Source organism: Stenella coeruleoalba (genome assembly GCF_951394435.1).
Source record: "Stenella coeruleoalba genome assembly, chromosome: X".
NCBI classification, from domain to species: domain Eukaryota; kingdom Metazoa; phylum Chordata; class Mammalia; order Artiodactyla; family Delphinidae; genus Stenella; species Stenella coeruleoalba.
The window spans coordinates 98,605,127-98,632,168 of NC_137152.1; the positions used below are offsets into that span (position 1 = coordinate 98,605,127).

Genomic DNA, 27,042 nt, shown 5'->3' on the forward strand with positions numbered 1-27,042 from the left:
GACCGAGCTGATCTTGCTGCGATACGCAGCTGCCTCCCACCAGACATCAGTTCTATACCTGGCAGTGTATACATGTCCATGCCACTCTCTCACCCTGTCCCAGCCTCCCCCTCCCCCTCCCTGTATCCTCAAGTACATTCTTCAGTAGGTCTGCGTCTTTATTCCTGTCCTGCCCCTAGGTTCTTCATGACCATTTTTTTTTACATTCCATATATGTGCGTCAACACACGGTATTGGTTTTTCTCTTTCCGACCCACTTCACTCTGCATGACAGACTCTAGGTCCATCCACCTCACTGCAAACAACTCAACTTCATTTCTCCTTATGGCTGAGCAATATTCCACTGTACACATGTGCCACATCCTCTCCATCAATTCATCTGTCGATGGATACCTATGCTGCCTCCATGTCCTGGCCACTGCAAACAGAGCTGCATTGAATATTGTGGTACATGACTCCCTTTGAATTATGGTTTTCTCAGGGTATATGCCCAGTAGTGGGATTGCTGGGTCGTATGGTAGTTCTATTTTTAGTTTTTTAAGGAACCTCCATACTGTTCTCCATAGTAGCTGTATCAATTTACATTCCCACCAACCGTGTATGAGGGTTCCCTTTTCTCCACACCCTCTCCAGCATATATTGTTTATAGATTTTTTTATGTTTCTTCTTGAATTTATTTATTTATTTTTAACATCTTTATTGGAGTATAATTGCTTTACAATGGTTTGTTAGTTTCTGTTTATAACAAAGTGAATCAGTTATACATATACATATGTCCCCATATCTCTTCCCTCTTGCATCTCCCTCCCTCCCATCCTCCCTATCCCACCCCTCTAGGTGGTCACAAAGCACTGAGCTGATCTCCCTGTGCTATGTGGCTGCTTCCCACTAGAAATCTGTTTTACATTTGGTAGTGTATATATGTCCATGCTACTCTCTCACTTCGTCCCAGCTTTCCCTTCCCCTTCCCTGTGTCCTCAAGTCCATTCTCTAGTAGGTCTGTGTCTTTATTGCCGTCTTGCCCCTAGGTTCTTCATGACCATTTTTTTTTTTACATTCCATATATATGTGTTAGCATACAGTATTTGTTTTTCTCTTTCTGACTTACTTCACTCACTACAAATAACTCAGTTTCGTTTCTTTTTATCTCTGAGTAATATTTCATTGTATTTATGTGCCACATCTTCTTTATACATTCATCTGTCGATGGACACCTAGGTTGCTTCCAAGTCCTGACTATTGTAAATAGAGCTGCAATGAACATTTTGGTACATGACTCTCTTTGAATTATGGTTTTCTCAGGGTATATGCCCAGTAGTGGGATTGCTGGGTCATATGGTAGTTCTATTTTTACCTTTTTAAGGAAGTTCCATACTGTTCTCCATAGTGGCTGTATCAATTTACATTCCCACCAACAGTGCAAGAGAGTTCCCTTTTCTCCACACCCTCTCGAGCAATTATTGTTTGTAGATTTTTTGATGATGGCCATTCAGACTGGTGTGAGGAGATACCTCATTGTAGTTTTGATTTGCATTTCTCTAATGATTAGTGATGTTGAGCATGCTTTCATGTGTTTGTTGTCAATCTGTATATCTTCTTTGTAGAAATCTCTATTTAGGTCTTCTGCCCATTTTTGGATTGGGTTGTTTGTTTTTTTAATATTGAGCTGCATGAGCTGATTATATATTTTGGAGATTAAGCCTTTGTCAGTTGCTTCATTTGCAAATGTTTTTTTCTCATTCTGAAGGTTGTCTTTTGGTCTTGTTCATGGTTTCCTTTGCTGTGCAAAAGCTTTTAGTCTCATTAGGTCCCATTTGTCTATTTTTGTTTTTATTTCCATTTCTCTAGGAGGTGAGTCAAAAGGATCTTGCTGTGATTTATGCCATGGAGTGTTCTGCCTATGTTTTCCTCTAAGACTTTTATAGTGCCTGGCCTTAATTTAAATGTTTGATCCATTTTGAGTTTAGTTTTTTGTATGGTGTTAGAGAGTGTTCTAATTTCATTCTTTACAAGTATCTGTCCACTGTTCCCAGCACCAATTGCTGAAGAGGCTGTCTTTTCTCCATTGTATATTCTTGCCTCCTTTATCAAAAATAAGGTGACCATATGTGCATGGGTTTATCTCTGGGATTTCTATCCTGTTCCCTTGATATATATTTCTGTTTTTATGCCAGAAACATACTGTCTTGATGACTGTAGCTTTGTAGTATAGTCTGAAGTCAGGGAGCCTGATTCCTCCAGCTCCATTTTTCTTTCTCAAGAATGCTTTGGCTATTCGGGGTCTTTTGTGTTTCCATACAAATTGTGAAACTATTTGTTCTAGTTCTGTGAAAAATGCCAGTGGTAGTTTGATAGGGATTGCATTCAGTCTGTAGCTTGCTTTGGGTAGTATAGTCATTATCAAAATATTGATTACTCCAGTCCAAGAACATGGTATACTTCCCCATCTGTGTATGTCATCTTTGATTTCTTTCATAAGTGTTTTATAGCTTTCTGAATAGAAGTCTTTTGCCTCCTTAGGCAGGTGTATTCCTAGGTATTTTGTTCCTTTTGTTGCAGTGGTAAATGGGATTGTTTCCTTAATTTCTCTTTGTGATTATTCGTTGTTGGTGTATAGAAATGCCTGAGAATTTGTGCATTAATTTCTATCCTGCAACCTTACCAAATTCATTGATTAGTTCTAGTACTTTTCTGGTGGCATCGTTAGAATTTTCTATGTATAGTATGATGTCATCTGCAAAGAGTAACAGTTTTACTTCTTCTTTTCCAATTTGTATTCCTTTTATATCTTTTTTTTGTCTGATTGCTGTGGCTAGGACTTCCAAAACTATGTTGAATAAGAGTGGCAAGAGTGTACATCCTTGTCTTGTTCCTGACCTTAGTGGAAATGCTTTCAGATTATCACCATTGAGTATGATGCTCACTGTGGTTTGTCATATATGGGCTTTAATATGTTGAGGTAGGTTCCCTCTGTGCCCATCTTCCAGAGAGTTTTTATCATAAATGGGTGTTGAATTTTGTTGAAAGCTTTTTCTGCAACAGTTGAGATTATCACATGGCTTTTAATCTTTCAGTATGTTAAATTGGTGTATCACATTGATTGATTTGCATATACTGAAGAATCCTTGCATTCCTGCGATAAACCCCACTTCATCATGGTGTATGATCCTTTTAATGTGCTGTTGGATTCTGTTTGCTAGTATTTTGGTGACGATCTTTGCATCTATGTTCATCAGTGATACTGGCCTGTACTTTTCTTTCTTTGTGACATCTTTGTTCTGGTTTTTGTATCAGGGTGATGGTGGCCTTGTAGAATGAGTTTGGGAGTGTTCCTCCCTCTCCTATATTTTGAAAGACTTTGAGAAGGATCGGTGTTAGCTCTTCTCTAAAAGTTTTTTTTTTTTTAACACCTTTATTGGAGTGTACTTGCTTTACAATGGTGTGTAAGTTTCTGCTTTATAACAAAGTTAATCAGTTATACATATACATATGTTCCCATATCTCTTCCCTCCTGCGTCTCCCTCCCTCCCACCCTCCCTATCCCACCCCTCTAGGTGGTCACCAAGCTGATTTCCCTGTGCTATGCGGCTGCTTCCCACTAGCTATCTATTTTACGTTTGGTAGTGTATATATGTCCATGCCACTCTCTCACTTTGTCACAGCTTACCCATCCCCCTCCCCATATCTTCAAGTCCATTGTCTAGTAGGTCTGTGTCTTTATTCCTGTCTTACCCCTTGGTGCTTCATGACATTTTCTTTTCTTAGATTCCATATATATGTGTTAGCATACGGTATTTGTCTTTGTCTTTCTGACTTACTCAACTCTGTATGACAGACTCTAGGGCCATCCCCCTCACTACAAATAACTGAATTTCGTTTCTTTTTATGGCTGAGTAATATTCCATTGTATATATGTGCCACATCTTCTTTATCCATTCTTCCGATGATGGACACTTAGGTTGTTTCCATCTCCTGGCTATTGTAAATAGAGCTGCAATGAACATTTTGGTACATGACTCTTTTTGAATTATGGTTTTCTCAGGGTATATGCCCAGTAGTGGGATTGCTGGGTCATACGGTAGTTCTATTTGTACTTTTTTAAGGAACCTGCATACTGTTCTCCATAGTGGCTGTACCAATTCACATTCCCTCCAGCAGTGCAAGAGTTTCCTTTTGTCCACCCCCTCTCCAGCATTTATTGTTTCTAGATTTTTTGATGATGGTCATTCTGACTGGTGTGAGATGATATCTCATTGTAGTTTTGATTTGAAATTCTCTAATGATTAATGACGTTGAGCATTCTTTCAGGTGTTTGTTGGCCATCTGTATGTCTTCTTTGGAGAAATGTCTTTTTAGGTCTTCTGCCCATTTTTGGATTGGGTTGTTTGTTTTTTTGTTATTGAGCTGCATGCGCTGCTTGTAAATTTTGGAGATTACTCCTTTGTCAGTTGCTTCATTTGCAAATATTTTCTCCCATTCTGAGGGTTGTCTTTTGGTCCTGTGTATGGCTTCCTTTGCTGTGCAAAAGCTTTGAAATTTCATTAGGTCCCATTTGTTCATTTTTGTTTTTATTTCCATTTCTCTAGGAGGTGGGTCAAAAAATCTTGCTGTGATTTATGTCATAGAGTGTTCTGCCTATGTTTTCCTCTCAGAGTTTGATAGTTTCTGGCCTTACATTTAGGCCTTTAATCCATTTTGAACTTATTTTTGTGTATGGTGTTAGGGAGTGATCTAATCTCTTACATGTAGCTGTCCAGTTTTCCCAGCACCACTTATTGAAGAGGCTGTCCTTTCTCCACTGTACATTCCTGCCTCCTTTATCAAAGATAAGGTGACCATATGTGCGTGGGTTTATCTCTGGACTTTCTATGCTGTTCCATTGATCTATATTTCTGTTTTTGTGGCAGTATCATACTTTCTTGATTACTGTAGCTTTGTAGTATAGCCTGAAGTCAGGGAGCCTGATTCCTCCAGCTCTATTTTTCATTGTCAAGATAGCTTTGGGTGTTCAAGGTGTTTTGTGTTTCCATACAAATTGTGGAATTTTTTGTTCTTGTTCTGTGAAGAATGCCAGGGGTAGTTTGATAGGGATTTTATTGAATCTGTAGATTGCTTTGGGTAGTAGATTCATTTTCACAATGTTGATTCTTCCAATCCAAGAACATGGTATATCTCTCCATCTATTTGTATCATCTTTAATTTCTTTCATCAGTGTCTTATAATTTTCTGCATATAGGTCTTTTCTCTCTTTAGGTAGGTTTTTTCCTAGATATTTTGTTCTTTTTGTTGCAATGGTAAGTGGGAATGTTTTCTTGATTTCACTTTCAGATTTTTCATCATTAGTGTATAGGAATGCCAGATATTTCTGTGCATTAATTTTGTATCCTGCTACTTTACCGAATTCATTGATTAGCTCTAGTAGTTTTCTGGTAGCATCTTTAGGACTCTATGTATAGTGTCATGTCATCTGCAAACAGTGACAGCTTTACTTCTTCTTTTACGATTTGGATTCCTTTTATTTCCTTTTCTGCTCTGATTGCTGTGGCTAAAACTTCCAAAACTATGTTGAATAAGAGTGGTGAGAATGGGCAGCCTTGTCTTTTTCCTGATCTTAGTGGAAATGCTTTCAGTTTTTCTCCATTGAGGACGATGTTGGCTGTGGGTTTGACATATATGGCCTCTTTTATGTTTCGGTAATTCCCTCTATGCCTACTTTCTGGAGGGTTTTTATTATAAATGGGTTTTGAATTTTCTCAAAAGATTTTCTGCATCTACTGAGATAATCATATGGTTTTTATTGTTCAGTTTGTTAATATGGTGTATCACGTTGATTGATTTGCATATATTGAAGAATCCTTGCATTCCTGGAATAAACGCCACTTGCTCATGGTGTATGCTCCTTTTAGTGTGCTGTTGCATTCTGTTTGCTAGTATTTTGTTGAGGATTTTTGCATCTATGTTCATCAGTGATATTGGCCTGTAGTTTTCTTTCTTTGTGACATCTTTGTCTGGTTTTGGTATTAGGGTGATGGTGGCCTCGTAGAATGAGTTTGGGAGTGTTCCTCCCTCTGTTATATTTTAGAAGAGTTTGAGGAGGGTAAGTGTTAGCTCTTCTGTAAATGTTTGGTAGAATTCGCCTGTGAAGCCATCTGGTCCTGGGCTTTTGTTTATTGGAAGCTTTTTAATCAGAGTATCATTTTCATTGCTTGCGATTGGTCTGTTTATATTTTCTATTTCTTCCTGGTTCTGCCTTGGAAGGTCGTGCTTTTCTAAGTATGTGTCCATTTCTTCCAGGTTGTCCATTTTATTGGAACATAGTTGCTTGTATTAATCTCTCTGATCCTTTGTATTTATGCCGTGTCAGTTGTTACTTCTCGTTTTTCATTTCTAAATCTATTGATCTGAGTCTTCTCCCTTTTTTCTCCATGAGTCTGGCTAATGGTTTATCAATTTTATTTATCTTCTCAAAGAACCAGCTTTTTCTTTTATTGATCTTTGCTATTATTTCCTTCATTTCTTTTTCACTTATTTTTGATCTGACCTTTATGATTTGTTTCCTTTGCTAACATTGGTGTTTTTTTTTGCTTCTTTCTCTAATTGCTTTATGTTTAAGGTTAGGTTGTTTATTTGAGATGTTTCTTGTTTCTTGTGGTAGGATTATATTGCTATAAACTTCCTTCTTAGAACTGCTTTGCTGCATCCTGTAGGTTTTGTATTGTCGTGTTTTCATTGTCTTTTGTTTCCAGGTATTTTTTTATTTCCTCTTTGATTTCTTCAGTGATCTCTTGGCTATTTAGTAGTGTACTTTTTAGGCTCCATGCATTTGTAATTTTTACAGGTTTTTTTTTTCTGTAATTGTTATCTAGTCTCATAGGGTTGTGGTCAGGAAAGACGCTTGATATGATTTCAATTTTCTTAAATTTACCAATGCTTGATTTGTGACCCAAGATATGATCTATCCTGGAGGATGTTCCAGGAGCACTGAGAAGAAAGTATATTATGTTGTTTTTGGATGGAATGTCCTTTAAATATCCATTAAGTCCATCTTGTGTAATGTATCATTTAAAGCTTGTGTTTCCTTATTTATTTCCATTTTGGATGATCTGTCCATTGGTAAAAGTGGGTTGTTAAGGTCTGCTAGTATTATTGTGTTACTGTCGATTTTCCTTTTTATGGCTGTTAGCGTTTGTCTTATATATAGAGGTGCTCCTATTTTGGGTGCATAAATATTTACAATTGTTATCTCGTCCTCTTGGCTTGATTCCCTTGGTCATTATGTAGTGTCCTTCTTTGTCTGTTGTAATAACCTTTATTTTAAAGTGTACTGTGTCTGCTATGAGAATTGCTACTCTAGCTTTCTTTTGATTTCTATTTTCATGGAATATCTTTTTCCATCCCCTCACTTTCAGTCTGTATGTGTCCCTAGGTCTGAAGTGGGTTGCTTGTAGACAGCATGTATATGGGTCTTGTTTTTGTATCCATTCAGCCAGTCTGTGTCTTTTGGTGGAAGCATTTAATCCATTTACATTTAAGGTAATTATCGATATGTGTGTTCCTATTTCCATTTTCTTAATAGTTTTGGGTTTGTTTCCTGCCTATAGAAGTTCCTTTAGTATTTGTTGTAAAGCTGGTTTCGTGGTGCTGGAGTCTCTTAAGTTTTGCTTGTGTGTGAAGGTTTTAATTTCTCTGTCAAATCTGAATGATATCCATTTTGAGCAGATTAATCTTGGTTGTAGGTTTTTCCCTTTCATCACTTTAAATATGTCTTGCCAGCCCCTTCTGGCTTGCAGAATTTCTGCTGAAAGATCAGTTGTTAACATTATGGTGAGTCCCTTGTATGTTATTTGTTGTTTTTCCCTTGTTGCTTTTAATATATTTTCTTTCTATTTAATTTTTGATAGTTTGATCACTATGTTCCTTGGCATGTTATTCCTTGTATTTATCCTGTATGGGACTCTCTGCACTTCCTGGACCTGATTGACTATTTCCTTTCCCATATTTGGGAAGCTTTCAACTATAATCTCTTCAAATATTTTCTCAGTCCCTTTCTTTTCCTCTTCTTCTTCTGGGACCCCTATAATTCGAATATTGGTGTGTTTAATGTAGTCCCAGAGGTCTCTGAGACTGTCCTCAATTCTCTTCAATCTTTTTACTTTATTCTGCTCTGCGGTTGTTATTTCCACTATTTTATCTTCCAGGTCACTTATCCGTTCTTCTGCCTCAGTTATTCTGCTATTGATTCCTTCTATAGAATTTTTAATTTCATTTATTGTACTGGTTATCATTGTTAGTTTGCTCTTTAGTTCTTCTTGGACCTTGTTAAGCGTTTCTTGTATTTTCTCTATTCTCTTTTCAAGATTTTGGATCATCTTTACTATCATTACTCTGAATTCTTTTTCAGGTTGACTGCGTATTTCCTCTTCATTTGTTTGGCCTGGTGGGTTTTCACCTTGCTCCTTCATCTGCTGTGTGTTTCTCTTGTCTTCTCATTTTGCTTAACTTACTGTTTTTGGGGTCTCCTTTTCACAGGCTGCACATTCTTAGTTCCCGTTGTTCTTGGTGTCTGCTTCCAGTGGCTAAGGTTGTTTCAGTGGGTTGTGTAGGCTTCCTGGTGGAGAGGACTGATGCCTGTGTTCTGGTGGCTGAGGCTGGATCTTGTCGTTCTGTTGGCCAGGATTCCATCGGGTCGTGTGTTTTGTGGTGTCTGTGACCTTATTTTGATTTTAGGAAGCCTTTGTGCTAATGGGTGGGGTTGTGTTATTGTCTTGCTAGTTGTTTGGCATAGAGTGTCCAGCACTGTCGCTTGCTGTTCCTTGAGTGGAGCTGAGTCTAGCATTGAGGTGGAGATCTCTGGGAAAACTTTCGCTATTTGATAATACATGGGGCCGGGAGCTCTTTGGTGGCCCAATGTCCTGAATTCGGCTGTCCCACCTCAGAGGCACAGGCCTGACACCTGGCCGGAGCACAGAGACCTTGTCACCCACATGGCTCAGAAGAAAATGGAGAAATAAAGAAGGAAAGAAAGCAAATAAAATAAAAGTTATTAAAATCAATTTTAAAAAATTTAAAATAAAAAAAATTAAAAGGAATTAAGAAAAAATAAATAAAGAAAGAAGAGAGCACCGAAACAAAAAACCAAATCCACCAATGATAACAAGTGCTAAAAACTATAGTTAAAAAAAAAATGGACAGATAGAACCCGTGGACAAATGGTAAAAGCAAAGCTATACACACAAAATCACACAAGGAAGCATACCCATACACACTCACAAAAATAGAAAAAGGAAAAAATTATATATATCTATATATAAACAAAAAATGAAGAGAGCAACCAAATCAAGAAACAAATCTACCAATGATACTAAACTCTAAATACTAAATTAAGATAAACATAAAACCAGAAACAAATTAGATGCAGAAAGCAAACCCCAAGTCTACAGTTACTCCCGAAGTCCACTCCCTCAATTTTGGGATGACTCATTGTCTGTTTAGGTATTCCACTGATGCAGGGTACATCAAGTTGATTGTGGAGATTTAATCCACTGCTCCTGCAGCTGCTGGGGGAGATTTCCCTTTCTTTTCTTTGTTTGCACAGCTCCTGGGGTTCAGCTTTGGATTTGGACCCGCCTCTTCATGTAGGTCACCTGCGGGCATCTGTTCTTCACAGACAGGATGGGGTTAAAGTAGGAGCTGATTAGGGGGCTCTGGCTCACTAAGGCCGGGTGGAGGGAGCGGTATGGAATGCGGGGCGAGCCTGTGGCGGCAGAGGCCGGAGTGACGTTGCAACAGCCTGAAGCACGACGTGTACTTTCCTGTGGAAGTTGTCCCTGGATCACGGGACCCTGGCTGTGGAAAGCTGCACAGGCTCCCAGGAGGGCGGTTGTGGATAGTGACCTGTGCTCGCACACAGGCTTCTTGGTGGCTGCAGCAGCAGCCTTAGCATCTCATGCCCATCTCTTGGGTCTTTGCTGATAGCCGTGGCTCGCGCCTGTCTCTGGAGCTTAATTAGGGGGTGCTCTGAATCCCTTCTCCTCTCACACCCTGAAACAATGATCTCTTGCCTCTTCAGCAGCTCCAGACTTTTTCCCGGACTCCCTCCCGGCTAGCTGTGGTGCACTAGCCCCCTTCAGGCTGTGTTCCTGCAGCCAACCCCAGTCCTCTCCCTGTGATCTGACCTCCGAAGCTGGAGCCTCAGCTCCCAGCCACCGTCCGCCCCGGCGGGTGAGCAGACAAGCCTCTCAGCCTGGTGAGTGCTGGTCGGCACTGATCCTCTGTACAGGAATCTCTCCGCTTTGCCCTCTGCATCCCTGTTGCTGTGCTCTCCTCCGTGGCTCCAAAGCTTCCGGCCTCCTCCCCCGCCACCTACTGTCTCCGCCCATGAAGGAGCTTCCTAGTGTGTGGAAACTTTTCCTCCTTCACAGCTCCCTCCCAGTGGTGCAGGTCCTGTTCCTATTCTTTTGTCTATGATTTTTCTGTTTGCTTTTTCCCTACCCAGGTACGTGGGGAGTTTCTTACCTTTTGGGAGGTCTGAGGTCTTCTGCCAGCGTTCAGTAGGTGTTCTGTAGGAGTTGTTCCACGTGTAGATGTATTTCTGATGTATTTGTGGGGAGGAAGGTGATCTCCACCTCTTACTCCTCCGCCATCTTGAAGGTCTCTTGACAGTTTTTTTTTAGGTTTTCAAAAATGTTGTTCTATTATATTTTGACCTGTGTAGTTTCTCATGAGCAATCCACCAATTATGCAAATTCATTTTTCTCTGGATGCTTTCAAGATTTTTTTCTTTGTTTTGATTTTTAGCAGATTTATTATTATATATCTAGCCATGGTTTTCTTTTAGTTTATCCTTTTTGTGGTATGCTGTACTTCTTGACTCTATAAATTTATTTTTTCCATCAAATTTGAGATCTTTCAACTATTATTTTATTCAAATATATTTTATTTACCAATCTTTATCTCCTCTCATTCAGGGACTCCATTGACAAATATTAGGCCTTTTGATATTTTCCTACAGGTTTGTGAGGCTATGTTCATTGTGTTAAAATCTGTTTCTCTCTTATTCTGATTCTATAATTTCCCTTAATCTATGCTACCTTCATATTCACTTATGATTTCAAACTATGTCATGTCCATTCTGCTATTGAGCCCAGCCCAGTGAAGTTTTTATTTTGGATCTTATATTTTTCAGTTTTATAAGTTCCATTTAGATCTTTATTGTAATATATGTTTCTCTGCTTGGAACTTCTATTGTTTATTTTATTTCAAAAATGTTCACCTTTAACTCTTGGTAAATGGGAAGGAAAACAACAATTACCACTGCACGCCTTTTAGGATGGCTTAAAAAAAAACCTAACAGTACCAACTGCTTGAGAGAATGCAGGGCAGCAGGAACTCTCATTATTGCCAGTGGGAGTACAAAATGGTGCAGTCACTTTGGAAGACAGATTGGCAGTTTCTTGCAAAGCTAAGCATAGCCTTAGCATATAATCCAGCAATCATACACTTTGGCATTTATCCAAAGGATCTGAAAACCTATGTCTGCACAAAAACCTATACATTAATGTTTATAGCAACCTTATTCACATTTGCCAAAATGTGGAAGCAACCAAAATATTCTTAATAGGTGAGTGGATAAATAAACTGTACTCCATCCATAGAATGCAATATTATTCAGTGATTTACACAATAAGCTATCAAGCCACAGAAAGGCATGGAGGAACCTTAAATGCATATTGCTAAGTGAAAGAATCCAATCTGAAAAGACTACATACTGTTTGATTTCAGCTATATGATTTTCTGGAAAAGGCAAAACTATAGAGACAGTAAAAAAGATAATGGTTGCCAGAGGATTGTGGGAAGGGTCGAATAGGTAAAGCACAGAGTTTTTTAGGGCAGTGAAACTGTTCTGTTATGATGCCGTAATGGTGGCTACATGACAGTATGCATTTATCAAAACCCAGAAAACTTTAAAGAGTGAATTTTTTTTTTTTTTTTTTTTTTTTGCGGTACGCGGGCCTCTCCCTGCTGTGGCCTCTCCCGTTGTGGAGCACAGGCTCTGGACGTGCAGGCTCAGTGGCCATGGCTCACGGGCCCAGCGGCTCCGCGGCATATGGGATCCTCCCGGACCGGGGCACGAACCCGCGTCCCCTGCATCGGCAGGCGGACTCTCACCCACTGCGCCACCAGGGAAGCCCAAGAGTGAATCTTAATGTATGAAAATAAAAACTCATTTAGGAGGTTGATGGATTCTAGGTTGGATTGCATAAAATGACAAAAGGATATTCATGTTTCGCAAATGTATGAAACAAATGAACAGAGTTGGGGGATAAGGTGCTGACATAGTAATTTGGGGAATAGATGCAATCTGTAAGACTAAAGACATAAGGAACTTCATATAAACATTTCTAGTTTATAAAATTATTTCCTGTGGGTTATGGGTTGAAAATTCTGAAACCACTATACATGTGTACTGGAATTAAACAATTAAGTAAATGGATGCTGGATGGTGGGAACTAGTTTTCTCCCTGTTGACATGGAAGGATACAGGTAAGTAAGGGGAAGAGTATAGATTGATCCATGTGTTAATGGGTTAGAGTTGGAGAGTTTAGTATGAGTTCATGTTTAGCATAATACAGATACAAAGGAATATATATTGAAGTATTTATAGACATAGGTATACACATGAGTTAGTATATACACATGCATTTTTTGCTTTGCCAATTGAGAAAGCATAGAAGCAGCAACAATGTAGTACCAATCAGCACACCTAGTACCCAGATCTTGGTTTCTAATACCATTCTCCAATAAAAGGAGCCAGAGATCCTTTGGAAAATGACTGATTATAGGACTGGGGCTAGAAATATCCAAAATGAGCTTGGCACATCTTACAATGCCAGAAGATAAGAAAGCGTGCCCCCCCATACAAAAAATAAAAGAACCAAAACACAGTGGTGGAGTATGTCAAAGGATAACAGAAGCTAACTGAAAGAGTTTCAGTTGCCAATGCTGGAAAAAATTTGAGGAATAAAATAAATAAAATAGCATTAGATAATAGATTAAGGTATAAAATAAATATTCATGAGTCAAACTGACATAAATAAATGATCAAACAAGTACATAAATGCTGGAGAATAGGCAAATCTCCTAATGAAGAAAAATCCCAAATAATTTGTGTGGATAATCTACCCTTAAGAATGTAGAGAACAACTCTACTTACTAAGTTTAGGTTGCATATTATGAATTTTTTCCAAAGAATATATTATGGAAAGGGAGGAAAAACATTAATAAATTTACATTAGAGAAACCTGACAAATACTACCTTAAGCCAGATGATCAAAGTTAAATTAACATCAACAATGATGTCAATTGATAATATGTTTCCTTGATATGATGATATGTGTATGCACTGTATGCACCTTCTGTGATCTTTCTCCCCAAAACATATTACCTCAAATTAATAATGAGAAAAACATCAGATAAATCCCAGTTGAGGGACATTCTATAAAATGTCTGACTAGTAATTCCTCAAATCTGTAAAGGTCATCAGAAATGAGGAATGCCAAAACACTCAAAGCCAAGAACAGCCTAAAGAGACATAACGTCTATATGTAATATGGTGTCCTGCATGGGATCCTGGAACAGAAAAAGACATTGGGGAAAAACTGAGGAAATCTTAATAAAGTATGGACATTAGTTAATAATACTGTATCAATATTGGTTCATTATTATGACAAATGCACCATACTAATGTAAGATATTAATAACAGAGTGGGTGTCAGGTAAATAGGAATTTTCTGTACTATCTTCACAATAACTCTGTAATCTAACATAAAAAGTTTATTTTAAAAAACTTAAAAAGAAGAGGATTTTTCTACAATTTTTGACTTTTATGGGCCTCCCTTCCAGGTCCTCTGACTGTAAATAAGGAGTTTCTCCTGGAGCTTTTGTGTTGAGTGCTCACTACACAGTTCTGCATTTACACCTCCTCTCAGGTCAAATTCAGAATACAAAGGAGGGAAAAATCTGTGAAGCTTACTAATATTCAAGTTGTGACTGTAGTTGGTGACTTTTCACAGCCCTCAGGTGGAGACTTCTGTATTTTATGCAAGGATTGTAGTTGTAATCAGTGGGAGAGATAAGGTGTAGTTGAATTATTCCATCTTGGCTAGGATTGGAAATCCAAACCCAGAATTTGTTTGGTTGAAAGGGGAACTTGAATATATTTGGATGAGTTTTTTTTCCTTTTCGAGATATCCATGTTGTTGGCAGTTTTTCATTTTCTAGTTGCTCATGCCCCACTGAATGACTCCTATTGCTGCATTCAGAGTATTACCTTGCAACTCTATCATTTTATGTGCTAACCCATGGGTTTGTCTGTTATTGATTGGAGTTCTGCATTCAGACATACATTGCTAGATGGTATATATGTATATATAAATGCATATGTATATTTTCTCTTTTTCTTTCTTTCTTGCTTGCTTTGGTTTCTTTTCTTTCTCTTCCTCCCTCCATCCCGCCTCCTTTCTCCCTCCCTCCAATATATATTGGGTGTTTTCCCATGTTTATACAAGCAAATAAATCTCCCTCTTACAAAATGGTTGCATATATAAGGATGTTAGATTTAACCCATGTCTTATGGGGAGTATTTAAACATAGTTACACTTGCAATTTTTTGTGGCTGCAGTATAGAAGGGAACAAAACTAGAGGCAAGGAAGCCAATAAAGACAGTAAAGCTGGGCTTCTCCAGGCAACCAAGATGAGGACCTAGAATAAAGAGGGGGATGGGAAGTTGGGACACATTTGAGAAACGTTTGAGAAGTTAATAAAAAAGATAAGATGCTTGAATACTATTCAAGGTAGATATTATTTTATGCTATAGAAATGACTTGACTGAACTCCTTCAGCATTGGGCTGTTTTTGATCCATCAGGCCATGGGTTCAATACAGAGTTTATTTCAGTGTTTCAAATGTTCATGGTAGAGGTATATTTAGAAACCATTTTTCATATCTCTAATTTCATTCTGTTGATCTAGGACTAGCTTTATGAATATGGGGAATTGAAAACTGCTTATGAAAATTGGACTAGAATGTATTATACAATCATACCATGTACTAGCCCTGTACTAAACACTTTGTTTCCTTGATGACAGTGTATTGCTCTGCTCAGGCTCCCATAACAAAATATCACAGACTGGGTGGTTGAAACAGAAGAAATTTATTTTCTTAGAGTTCCAGAGACTAGAAATCCCAGATCAAGGTTTCTGGTGAGAGCTCTCTTCCTGGCTTATAGACAGCTGCCTTCACACTATGTCCTCACATAGCCTTTCGTCGGTGTGTACCCACCTACAGATATCTCTCTCTCTCCCATTCTCTTCATTTTTTTTTTTAACATCTTTATTGGAGCACAATTGCTTCACAGTGGTGTGTTAGTTTCTGCTTTATAACAAAGTGAATCAGCTATACATATACATATATCCCCACATCTCTTTCCTCTTGCGTCTCCCTCCCTCCCACCCTCCCTATCCCACCCCTCTAGGTGGTCACAAAGCAGCGAACTGATCTCCCTGTGCTATGCGGCTGCTTCCCACTAGCTATCGATTTTCCATTTGGTAGTGTATATATGTCCATGCCATTCTCTCACTTTGTCCCAGCTTACCCTTCCCCCTCCCTGTGTCCTCAAGTCCATTCTCTAGTAGGTCTGCGTCTTTATTCCCTTCCTGCCTCTAGGTTCTTCATAACCATTTTTTTTATGATTCCATGAATATGTGTTAGCATACGGTATTTGTTTTTCTCTTTCTGACTTACTTGACTCCGTATGACAGACTCTAGGTCCACCACCTCACTACAAAAAACTCGATTTCATTTCTTTTTATGGCTGAGTAATATTCCATTGTATATATGTCCCACATCTTCTTTATCCATTCATCTGTTGGTGGACACTTTGGTTGCTTCCATGTCCTGGCTATTGTAAATAGAGCTGCAATAAACATTGTGGTACATGACCCTTTTTGAATTATGGTTTTCTCAGGGTATATGCCCAGTACTGGCATTTCTGGGTCATATGGTAGTTCTACTTTTAGTTTTTTAAGGAACCTCCATACTGTTCCCATAGTGGCTATATCAATTTACATTCCAACCAACAGTGCAAGAGGGTTCTCTTTTCTCCACACCCTCTCCAGCAATTACTGTTTGTAAATTTCTTGATGCTGGCCATTCTGACTGGTGTCAGGTGATACCTCATTGTAGTTTAGATTTGCATTTCGCTAATGATTAATGTTGTTGAGCATCCTTTCATGTGTTTGTTGGCAATCTCTATATCTTCTTTGCAGAAGTGCCTATTAGGTCTTCTGCCCATTTTTGGATTGAGTTGTTTGTTTTTTTGATATTGAGCTGCATGAGCTGCTTGTAAACTTTGGAGATGAATCCTTTGTCAGTTGCTTCATTTACAAATATTTTCACCCATTCTGAGGGTTGTCTTTTGGTCTTGTTTATGGTTTCCTTTGCTGTGCAAAAGCTTTTAAGTTTCAATAGGTCCCATTTGTTTATTGTTGTTTTTATTTCCATTTCTCTAGGAGGTGGGTCAAAAAATCTTGCTGTGATTTATGTCATAGAGTGTTCTGCCTATGTTTTCCTCTAAGAGTTTTATAGTGTCTGGTCTTACATTTAGGTCTTTAATCCATTTTGAGTTTATTTTTTGTATGGTGTTAGGGAGTGTTCTAATTTCATTCTCTTACATGTAGCTGTCCAGTTTTCCCAGCACCACTTATTGAAGGTGCTGTCTTCTCTTTACTGTATGTTCTTGCCTCCTTTATCAAAGATAAGGTGACCATATGTGCATGGGTTTATCTCTGGGCTTTCTATCCTGTTCCATTGATCTATATGTCTGTTTTTGTGCCAGTACCGTACTGTCTTGATGACTGTAGCTTTGTAGTATAGTCTGAAGTCAGGGAGCCTGATTCCCCAGCTCGGTTTTTCGTTTTCAAAATTGCTTTGGCTATTCACGGTCCTTTGTGTTTCCATACAAATTGTGAAATTTTTTGTTCTGGTTCTGTGAAAAATGCCACTGGTAGGGATTGCACTGAATCTGTAGATTGCTTTGGGTAGTAGAGTCATTAGGAATCTGTAGATTGCTTTGGGTAGTAGAGTCATTTTCACAGTATTGATTCTTCCAATACAAGAACATGGTATATCTCTCCATAAGTTGGTATCATCTTTAATTTCTTTCATCAGTGTCTTATAATTTTCTACATACAGGTCTTTTGTTTCCTTAGGTAGGTTTATTCCTAGGTATTTTATTCTTTTTATTGCAATGGTTCAGATTTTTCATCATTAGTGTATAGGAATGCAAGAGATTTCTGTGCATTAATTTTGTGTCTTGCTACTTTACCAAATTCATTGATTAGCTCTAGTCGTTTTCCAGTAGCATCTTTAGGATTCTCTATGTATAGTATCATGTCATCTGCAAACAGTGACAGTTTTACTTCTTCTTTTACGATTTGGATTCCTTTTATTTCTTTTTCTTCTCTGATTGCTGTGGCTAAAGCTTCCAAAACTATGTTGAAAAATAGTAGTGAGACTGGGCAACCTTGTCTTATTCCTGATCTTAGTAGAAATGGTTTCAGTTTTCACCATTGAGAATGATGTTGGCTATGGATTTGACATACATGGCCTCTTTTATGTTGAGGGAAGTTTCCTCTATGCCTAGTTTCTGGAGGGGTTTTATCATAAATGGGTGTTGAATTTTCTCAGAAGCTTTTTCTGCATCTACTGAGATGATCATATGGTTTTTATCCTTCAATTTGTTAATATGGTGTATCACGTTGATTGATTTGCATATATTGAAGAATCCTTGCATTCCTGGGATAAACCCCACTTGATCATGGTGTATGATCCTTTTAATGTTCTATTGGATTCTATTTGTTAGTATTTTGTTCAGGATTTTTGCATCTATGTTCATCAGTGATATTGGCCTGTAGTTTTCTTTCTTTGTGACATCTTTTTCTGGTTTTCTTATCAGGGTGATGGTGGCCTCGTAGAATGAGTTTGAGAGTGTTCCTCCCTCTGCTATATTTTGGAAGAGCTTGACAAAGGTAGGTGTTAGTTCTTCTCTAAAAAGTTTGATAGAATTTGCCTGTGAAGCCATCTGGCCGTGGGCTTTTATTTGTTGGAAGATGTTTAATCACAGTTTCAATTTCAGTGCTTGTGATTGGTCTGTTTATATTTTCTATTTTTTTCCCAGTTCAGTCTCAGAAGGTTGTGCTTTCTAGCTTTCTGCTTTGTAGAATGTGTCCATTTCTTCCATGTTGTCCATTTTTTTGGAATATAGTTGCTTGCATTAATCTCTCTGATCCTTTATATTTCTGCTGTGTCAGTTGTTTCTTCTCCTTTTTAATTTCTAATTCTATTGCTTGAGTCTTCTCCCTTTTTTTCTTGTTGAGTTGGGCTAATGGTTTTTTAATTTTATTTATCTTCTTAAAGTACTAGCTTTTAGTTTTATTGATCTTTGCTATTGTTTCTTTCATTTCTTTTTCATTTATTTCTGATGTGATCTTTATGATTTCTTTTCTTCTGCTAATTTTGGTTTTTTTTTAATTCTTCTTTCCCTAATTGCTTTAGGTATAAGGTTAGGTTGTTTATTTGAGATTTTTCTTGTTTCTTAAGGTAGGATTGTATTACTATAAACTTCCCTCTTACAACTGCTTTTTCTGCATCCCATAGGCTTTGGGTCGTAATGTTTCCATTATCATTTGATTTTAGGTATTTTTAAATTTCCTCTTTGATTTCTCAGTGATCTCTTGGCTATTTAGTAGTGTAGTGTTTAGTCTCCATGGATTTGTATTTTTTACTGATTTTCCCCTGTATTTGTTATCTAGTCTCATAGTTTTGTGGTCAGAAAAGATGCTTGATACGATTTCAATTTTCTTAAATTTACCAGTGCTTGATTTGTGACTCAAGATATGATCTATCCTGGAGAACGTTCCATGAGCACTTGAGAAGAAAGTGTATTCTGTTGGTTTTGGATGGAATGTCCTATAAATATCAGTTAAGTCCATCTTGTTTAATGTATCATTTAAAGCTTGTGTTTCCTTATTTATTTTAGCTTTGGATGATATGTCCATTGAGGAGAGTGAGGTGTTAAAGTCCCCTACTATGATTGTGTTACTGTCCATTTCCCTCTTTATGGCTGTTAGTATTTGCCTTCTGTATTGAGGTGCTCCTATGTTGGGTGGATAAATTTTTACAATTGTTATATCTTCTTCTTGGATTGATCCCTTGATCCCTTTTACCCATCTCATTGTGGTTCCTTCTTTATATCTTTAGTTGTCGAAGATATATATATTTTTTTGCGGTACATGGGCCTCTCACTGTTGCGGCCTCTCCTGTTGCAGAGCACAGGCTCCGGACGCACAGGTTCAGCGGCCATGGCTCACGGGCCCAGCCGCTCCGTGGCACGCAGGATCTTCCCGGACCGGGGCACAAACCCGTGTCCCCTTCATCGGCAGGCAGACTCTCAACCACTGCGTCACCAGGGAAGCCCCACATATTCTTTTGTCTGTAAATCTCTTCTGGAATTCAAGAATTAGTTCAATGATCACATCTCCTTTTGTAAGTCTTCACTGAACCCCTTCATTTCTAATCTGAGTTAATATGACATCTTTGTGATCCCACAGCACCTACTTTTTCCTCTATCCTGGTACTTATTAAGCTGTATGGTCTATATATCTACCTAACTTCCCAGTAGGCCATATTCTCCTTAAATGCAGGGATTGTACCTTATTTATTTCTATATGCTCAGTATTTAAATAGCAAAAGAATAAGTGGTTGACAGTTTGATTACCAACATTTTTCTAAGCGGTATGGTGACTGACAAGGATGTCCAGAATTTCTAGGGCATGAAACTGGAAATGAGTATATGCAAAAGACATTTATAAATCAATATATCTAAATGGATAATGCAGTATGGACTGGGGGAAAGATTTTTTTTTGTCATCCATTAAATAGTACCAGTGGTTGTGTATTTATAGTCCACACGTATCGTGATATGTCTGCTAACAGAACTATTTTTGGAAGAAGTAGCGTACCATGTTACACTCTGTATTGTATCAGTTGGCCTTATACACAGGTACACACATACATGCACACAGACATACACATATGTGCGATTCCTAAGAGAGCTGTAGATCCCAGAAAATAAGGAGAAACTTATTTAATTTTGAATTATTGTTGAATTTTGACCCAATATGTTTAAATACCCTGTAAAAATAACATTGAGACTAGTCATTCCTTTCCTCTGGGTGGAATATTTATGCAGTATAGAGGCATTATAATCCTGAGAGAAGCAGTTTAGGAGAATGTCTGATTGACTGAGGGTCTGGATTCATTAAAAATGCTTATTTATAACAAAGAGTTGCATGTTTGTATATAAGTGTGTATGTATACACATATAAACATTTTCTGTTTATATGCTTACATGATCTGTATATATAGACCTATATTTATCATGTACTCAAGCAATGAAAAAATGCTGTGTATTCACTTCATTTAATAGACATCACCAGTACACAGTGCATGCTTGAAAGCTTTTAGGGAATTATATGTATGACATAGTGCACCTGTAGAAATCTGCCATATTGTAAATGGTCACGAGTGTTCAAATTGAACCCTATCAAATCAGAGGGTGGAATTACAAGGAAATTTCAATTTCTATTCATTTGTATTTTTGTTGTTTGAATAATTCACTAAGTGCTTATTTTACTTTTGTGATCAGAAAAAAGAAAAAAGCAGTTTTAAAAAGACAGTTGTCAGGTTACTCTGTCCTGAGGAAATATAATAAAGCAGTGAACCCATTAGCATACTATCATGTAAATTATGACAGCTTTGCTGAGATTTCTTTGAGAGGTAATGAAGTTAGTTTCCATTCGACTCTGTATTTTATAGTAAATGAATGCCATGCACTCATATTCAGATTTATGAAAATGGAGTTTATAAAGGCTACAGTTTCAGAATTAAATCTGTGAATAATCTGAATAAGAGTTGAGTCCCTGATGGTTGCACACATACAAATTTCCTTTGAAATCTATCGAGGCAGCTATGTATAATAAGAGAAAACTGGAAAATTGCAACCATAGCCATCTACCTTACTCTGTGAAGCCTTGATCTTCACAGTATTTTGGCCAGTTTTTCATAGTTGTCATCTTACTTGCTTTCCTTTTACTGGTATACTCATGGCCACTTCAACACTTTACTTGCAAAAAAAAAAAAAAAGTCAGCCTTCTATTGCCTTTCCCAAAGGGCAGCACTCTCTTTACCTCTCAAGAGGAAAAACATACTAATTTGGTATAGTGATCTGTGTCATCCATTTAAACAGTGGCCTTTGGAATATAAGTAAGAACCATTGTGGTCTAACTCATGAAGCAATCTATTGACTGATGATAAGAATACCTGGCTCAGTAGGAAAAGTGAGCAGTGTTGAGTGAGACTGGATGCTGGTAGGTATGGAATAGATTGTGGTAGGCAGAGTTGTAGCACACTCCTCAAATCACACTCTTTGAAATTACCTATATCACTTAAACCTGAGAAGATCTCGCAATAATATCATCTACGACTTGTTTATTCATGAAAAATGGTATTTACTGTTTATACAAGGGGGGAAATGCTAATTTGGCTCATCAGAGTAATCCAACAATGCTTTGTGTATGAAGTGTCATGAGGAAGAAGTACATTTTGTTGAGTCAGTGTAAATGAATCAGAAACATACGGGCATGAACTTCCTTTCATTTTGAGACACAGGAAGGATTCTAAACATTTCAAATAGAACATGGTAGGTTTGATGATGGCATATCAAGCTTAATCCATGGCATTTGGTCTGAAGTTTAAAAAGTTTGAACTGAAAACAAGGTCAGCCCTCTGTAGTCCGGGATGTATTTGTTACATTAGTTGGTGAACAGATGAAGTCCATTACATTCTGATTTTCCAGGGTTTTTATTTTCTCCCATCATTAATTGAGTACTGTTTTCTGCCTCATAGTTTGTTCAGTTCACCTTCTCAGTGGCTATTTGGTAAGTGAAACAAAAGCTTACATAGTGATAAATAAATATCTGAGTGGTTATTTTATGTTAACCCAGTATTTACCCCTAGCTTGGCAGAGTTGAATTAGCTAGGATATTTATTGGATTATCTGTAGTTCTTTTTATTTTTTTTCTGCACCAGTGCTTCCCATCATTAGTGCAAATAATCAATAGCTTAAATGTTCTGCAATTCTATTCTTCCTTTTCCATTACTTTGTTATTATTTTGAGTCATAACAGCTTTGGAAGTGGATGTGGTCATTCCTAGAAGTTAAATAAATTCTTTGTTCTCTATACATCTGTAGTCAAGTGTGGTTCTAGGATTTGAGAATATGCTTCTCTGGGAAAAAAAAAAAAGTTTTATTTTTCTTTTGCTCAGTAAGAAGCGTTAGTATCTGCCAGCCAAACGTTTCTCCTTGCTGTGTGCTGAATCCTCAGGTTCATTAAACAATTTGTAACCTCAGCCCACAATCCAGGCTGAAGAAATGTTGGTCATTTTATGTGATGGAACCCACTGATAGGGCCTGTCTTAGTGAGAATTTAGCTGGAGGGGAGTTGTCAGGAACTGCAGAGATTTTGAGTAGTGTTTCTCTGTCTTTTCTCAACAACTGAGGTCTGAGTACAAAGCTCAGAGGAAAGAAAATAAAGCCTATCTGTTGGGACAGGAGTTACATAAGAATGGTCTTAGGCAAGATTCCTAGAAAGATAATCTTGTTTATGCTGAGGTCATGGGTGATGTACTTTAGGACAATATCAAGACACTAGGAAAGTGTCAGCAAAGAGCAAATCTTGTTGTGGAACTCTTTCTTACTCTAATAGGCTTATTGTATTTCCTTTTCAAAAACAATAGCTTTAAAGAAGAAAATAGTGTTTTCTTACTTTGATTCCCAAAGAGCAACAAGCACACCTAAATGGGGGTGTAATTCATGATTTCAGATTAGAAACTCCTTGATAGCAGTTTTGGTCCTGTGCAATCATAGTAAAATTATTAAATAGCAATGATACAGCTATGAAAAAAATCAAACTTTTTTTTAGGGAGGTATACTTAACATATAGCATTATATTAATTTCAGGTGTGCAGCATAATTATTCAATTTTTTTATGTGGTGAAATGATTCACCACGATAAGTCTAGTTAACATCCATCATGTTACATAGTCAACAAATTTTTTCTTGTGATGAGAACTTTTAAGACCTACTCTCTCAGCAACTGTCACATATGCAATATAGTATTATTAACTATAGTCACCATGCTCTTCATTACATCCCCATGACTTATTTCTTTTATAACTGGAAGTTTGTACCTTTTGACCTCCTTCATCCATTTTGCCCACCTCTCACCCCCTGCCTTCGGCAACCACCAATCTGTTCTCTGTATCTGTGAGCTCAGGAAAAAAAAAAAAAAAATTTGTTGGCAAAGATTGAAGTCACCACTATCAGAGAGCAAGGAGCAAATAGCATGCATCCAGAGCAATACATTCTATATGGAGGAGTGTGTGTGTATGTGTGTGTATGTCTATGTGTGTTATTTATTTAAGAGTACACTCTCCAACACTTTTTTCTCCTTCTAGGTTGAAGCCTAAAGAAATAGCAGCGTTAGGTGAGTGAAAAGGGGCTGGGAAGGTGGGAAATAGTTCAGGGCAGATGCAACAGTATATGCAAAGTCCCAGAGATGAAAAAGAAGATGACACTTTTAAGGAACTGAAAGGAATTCAATACAACAGGAATTCAATACAATATGCATAATGCACTGGCATGAATAGGAGATGTGAACCTCCAGAGAGAAGCAGAGACCAGATCATGAAGGATCTTGTAAGCTAATCTGTGAGTCTGAGCCTTATTCTTAGAGTAATGGGAAACCATTGAAAATTTAGGAAAGGGACATGATCAGGTTCATGTTTTGTAAAACTCATCTGATTGTACAGTAGAGAATGAATTTCAAGGCTCAAAAATGGAGGTGGGGAAAATATTTTGGAGGCTATTGGAATAATTAAGGTAAGAGAGTAATAATGAGTAACTAAAAGAAAAAAAAATCCAGTAGTAAATTAAGTTATTCAGTGGCTATGGGGGAGTGAGAAATGAGTCAGGGGCCAAGGAAATTGAAATGTTTTTAATAATAGTGAAAATGAGATGGCAGTGATGATTATTATATAATACATGCAGTGCTGTACAGTTTACAGAAAACTTTCAAAATTATTATCTAATGTAAACCTTATTAATAACTTCATAAGTTAGATGCATGTATTATGATTATCATTTATCTTATGCAAATAAAGGAATAGAGGTTTGTAGAAGTTCTATGAATGTTCAATGTCATAATTGCCAAGATCTGTGCAAGGTCTGAGGTTTCACCCTACTTGCAAGCTAACAAATTAGTCTACCAGTTTCATGGAGGCTGAAAGAAAATGTGAAATTCCTGGGTCAGGGACAAAGGACTTTATTATTCATGGCAGCATGATCGTATTTATATCTGTTCCTATTGCCCTTCAGTCACCATAGGAGTAATGTGAAATGGCTCAAGGGGATGCTGCACATGTAGTGGGTATGCTTCACAGCTGAGAAGACCCAAGCTTAGGAAACCCCAATATTTTATTATTTTTTATCTCTTCCCTCTTGCGTCTCCCTCCCTCCCACCCTCCCTATCCCACCCCTCTAGGTGGTCACAAAGCACCGAGCTGATCTCCCTGTGCTATGCGGCTGCTTCCCACTAGCTATCTATTTTACGTTTGGTAGTGTATCTATGTCCATGCCACTCTCTCGCTTTGTTACAGCTTACCCTACCCCCTCCCCATATCCTCAAGTCCATTCTCTAGTAGGTCTGTGTCTTTATTCCTGTCTTATCCCTAGGTTCTTCATAACATTTTTTTTCTTAAATTCCATATATGTGTGTTAGCATACGGTATGGAAACCCCAATATTTTAAACTCCCCACCATTTGCACTGGAAGAACAGCAAACAACTCTGTCCTTTGCCTTGGAGGAAGACACTTTCTCCATCTTCCAAAGTTGTTTGCTATACAAACATCCTTGAGAAGAGACTCTGGTACAAAAACTCCCAATATTCTGATCAGAAGATATGCAGACATGTAAGAAACCCATGGATAATTGTCTCCCAACAATAATCCCTGCCCTTGGATGTCAAAACCCATGCATGTCCTATATTCCTGTACTTGCATAGGAATTGTAATTTTGTGGGCCCATTCACAACATTGAGTTGTCAAAGCCTTTATATAGAGACTAGTTTACTGTGAGATCTAGAGATTTATGCTCGTGACTATACAATTGTAGAATTGAGTACATTGCCACAGAAATATTCTCATATTTTTCCTTGCTCTAACATTTAGGAGATTTCAGTTATTGCTACTGTCTGGATTTAGAGGAATGAAAACTAAAGGAGCATGGCTGATTGGTTGTTTACTTATTAGACTTTCTAAGTTGCTCCTTCATGGTGATTGGAACTGCAGGAGAACATCAATCCTACCAGAACCATTCAATGTGAAAGGAAATGACAGGAGCTACAAGGAGCAAGAGAAATGCCTAACTAGTGGAATCTCAACAAATAATAAAACTGCATTGGATGCATACTTCAATGTGTTAGGACTCAGTATCAAATGTAGCCAGTGTGTTAGTTACATACAGTGAGAAAACACCATTTATATTGTCTAGAGGAAAGCAAAAGACTTATGCTACTTTGTAAAGTGCTTGGAAAACTCCAAATCTAAATAAAGTTTAAAAAGCAGGAGGGGAAGGAGCCATGAGTTTCTGATCACTTTCCATATGCCCTATGCTTATATTTAATTCTCACAGCAACTCTATGAAATCATTATTATTCTCATTTTAAAGATGAGGAATATGGATTTTGGGAAGACTAAGTAACTTGCTCAAAATGTTACAGTTGTTAAGTGGCCAATCTAGATTTGAGTTTAGGTATAACTCTCAATGCACCACCACACTACCTATGTATAAATCCTCATAATTTCATAGGACAGTTAGAATTACTAATTCCCAGCAGTACTTGGACACTGTTAATGAAATATGTTGATGTGCCCAAGTCAGTATATTATTCTTTGGGGGAAAACTCAAAACAGTAAACAAAAATAAGAAGCTAGGTCAGATAGAAAAGCAGTGACTGTGATAGGTTGGGATGAGACAGAGCAAAATCAGCAATGACTACTTCTTGAAGAGTGGAAAGCCTTCGAGATACAACCAATGTGTATGTGTATTATCTAGTTGGATACAAAAAGATATATAAATCCTATCTACCCAGTTCTGCCTAAAAGAATGTGTTCACAATGGATATTGTTGGATTGTCTGGACTACTCAATCAGATCAGCTATCTGGAGATTGCTTCATTACTCAGAAACAATTCATTACAGTAGTTGAAAAAAGTCTTGCAGTCTTACTGCCTGTACTTTCTGTAAAAAATTGGTCAGTTCAATTATAGAGTTCAGTGAAACTGATTATTTGAGTCCTGTGGACAAATTAATAAATCAAAGTAGTGATTTAACAGGATTTCCACCCTTTTCAGTCACTTGGGGTTGGCTTTCTATAGATATCGCTTTATTCTTAAGAGCCTGAAGTAGCAAACATTGCTTTTTTCATTCTTCCCTCAGGTCTTTAATAGAGGCTCTGTAGGATTTTGAGATAATACAGTAAGGAGCAGCAATATATATGTTTTGTGATGTTAATTGGGGAGCTATGTGACACTTACAATATTGCCTGCCTGGAATTACTCAGGTTTATAATACAGCTTGGACTCTGAAAAGTAATCTCAACATGTACCCAAGAAAATGGAAACCTCTGGAATGAAATGCATTACTGAGAATGGAGTCCAAGGTCACAAATAATCTGGATTAAATATCTGAAGAAAGCCTCTATAGAATCAATTATAATGAAAAAGCTCAGCAATACACACTGGACAATGATTTGAGAGAAGAGTGGAAAATTGATTATTAGTTTATGAATTGGGATAAACATGTTT

General features: G+C 37.6%; 1 protein-coding gene across 8 annotated transcripts in view; it reads left to right on the forward strand.

Annotated features, from left to right (window-relative positions):
* LOC307180253 (uncharacterized protein) overlaps positions 1-27,042 on the forward strand; it is a 1,346,125-nt gene that overhangs the window by 741,860 nt on the left and 577,223 nt on the right. For 7 of the 8 annotated variants that reach the window (XM_079910374.1, XM_079910375.1, XM_079910373.1 and 4 more), the window contains exon 6: positions 18,015-18,087. The exons of the other annotated variant lie outside the window; for it this stretch is intronic. In XM_079910374.1, coding sequence (XP_079766500.1) covers positions 18,015-18,033 — 19 coding nt within the window. In that variant the 3' untranslated portion in view covers positions 18,034-18,087. The remainder of the gene's footprint in view (positions 1-18,014; positions 18,088-27,042) is intronic. 8 annotated transcript variants of the gene reach the window in all.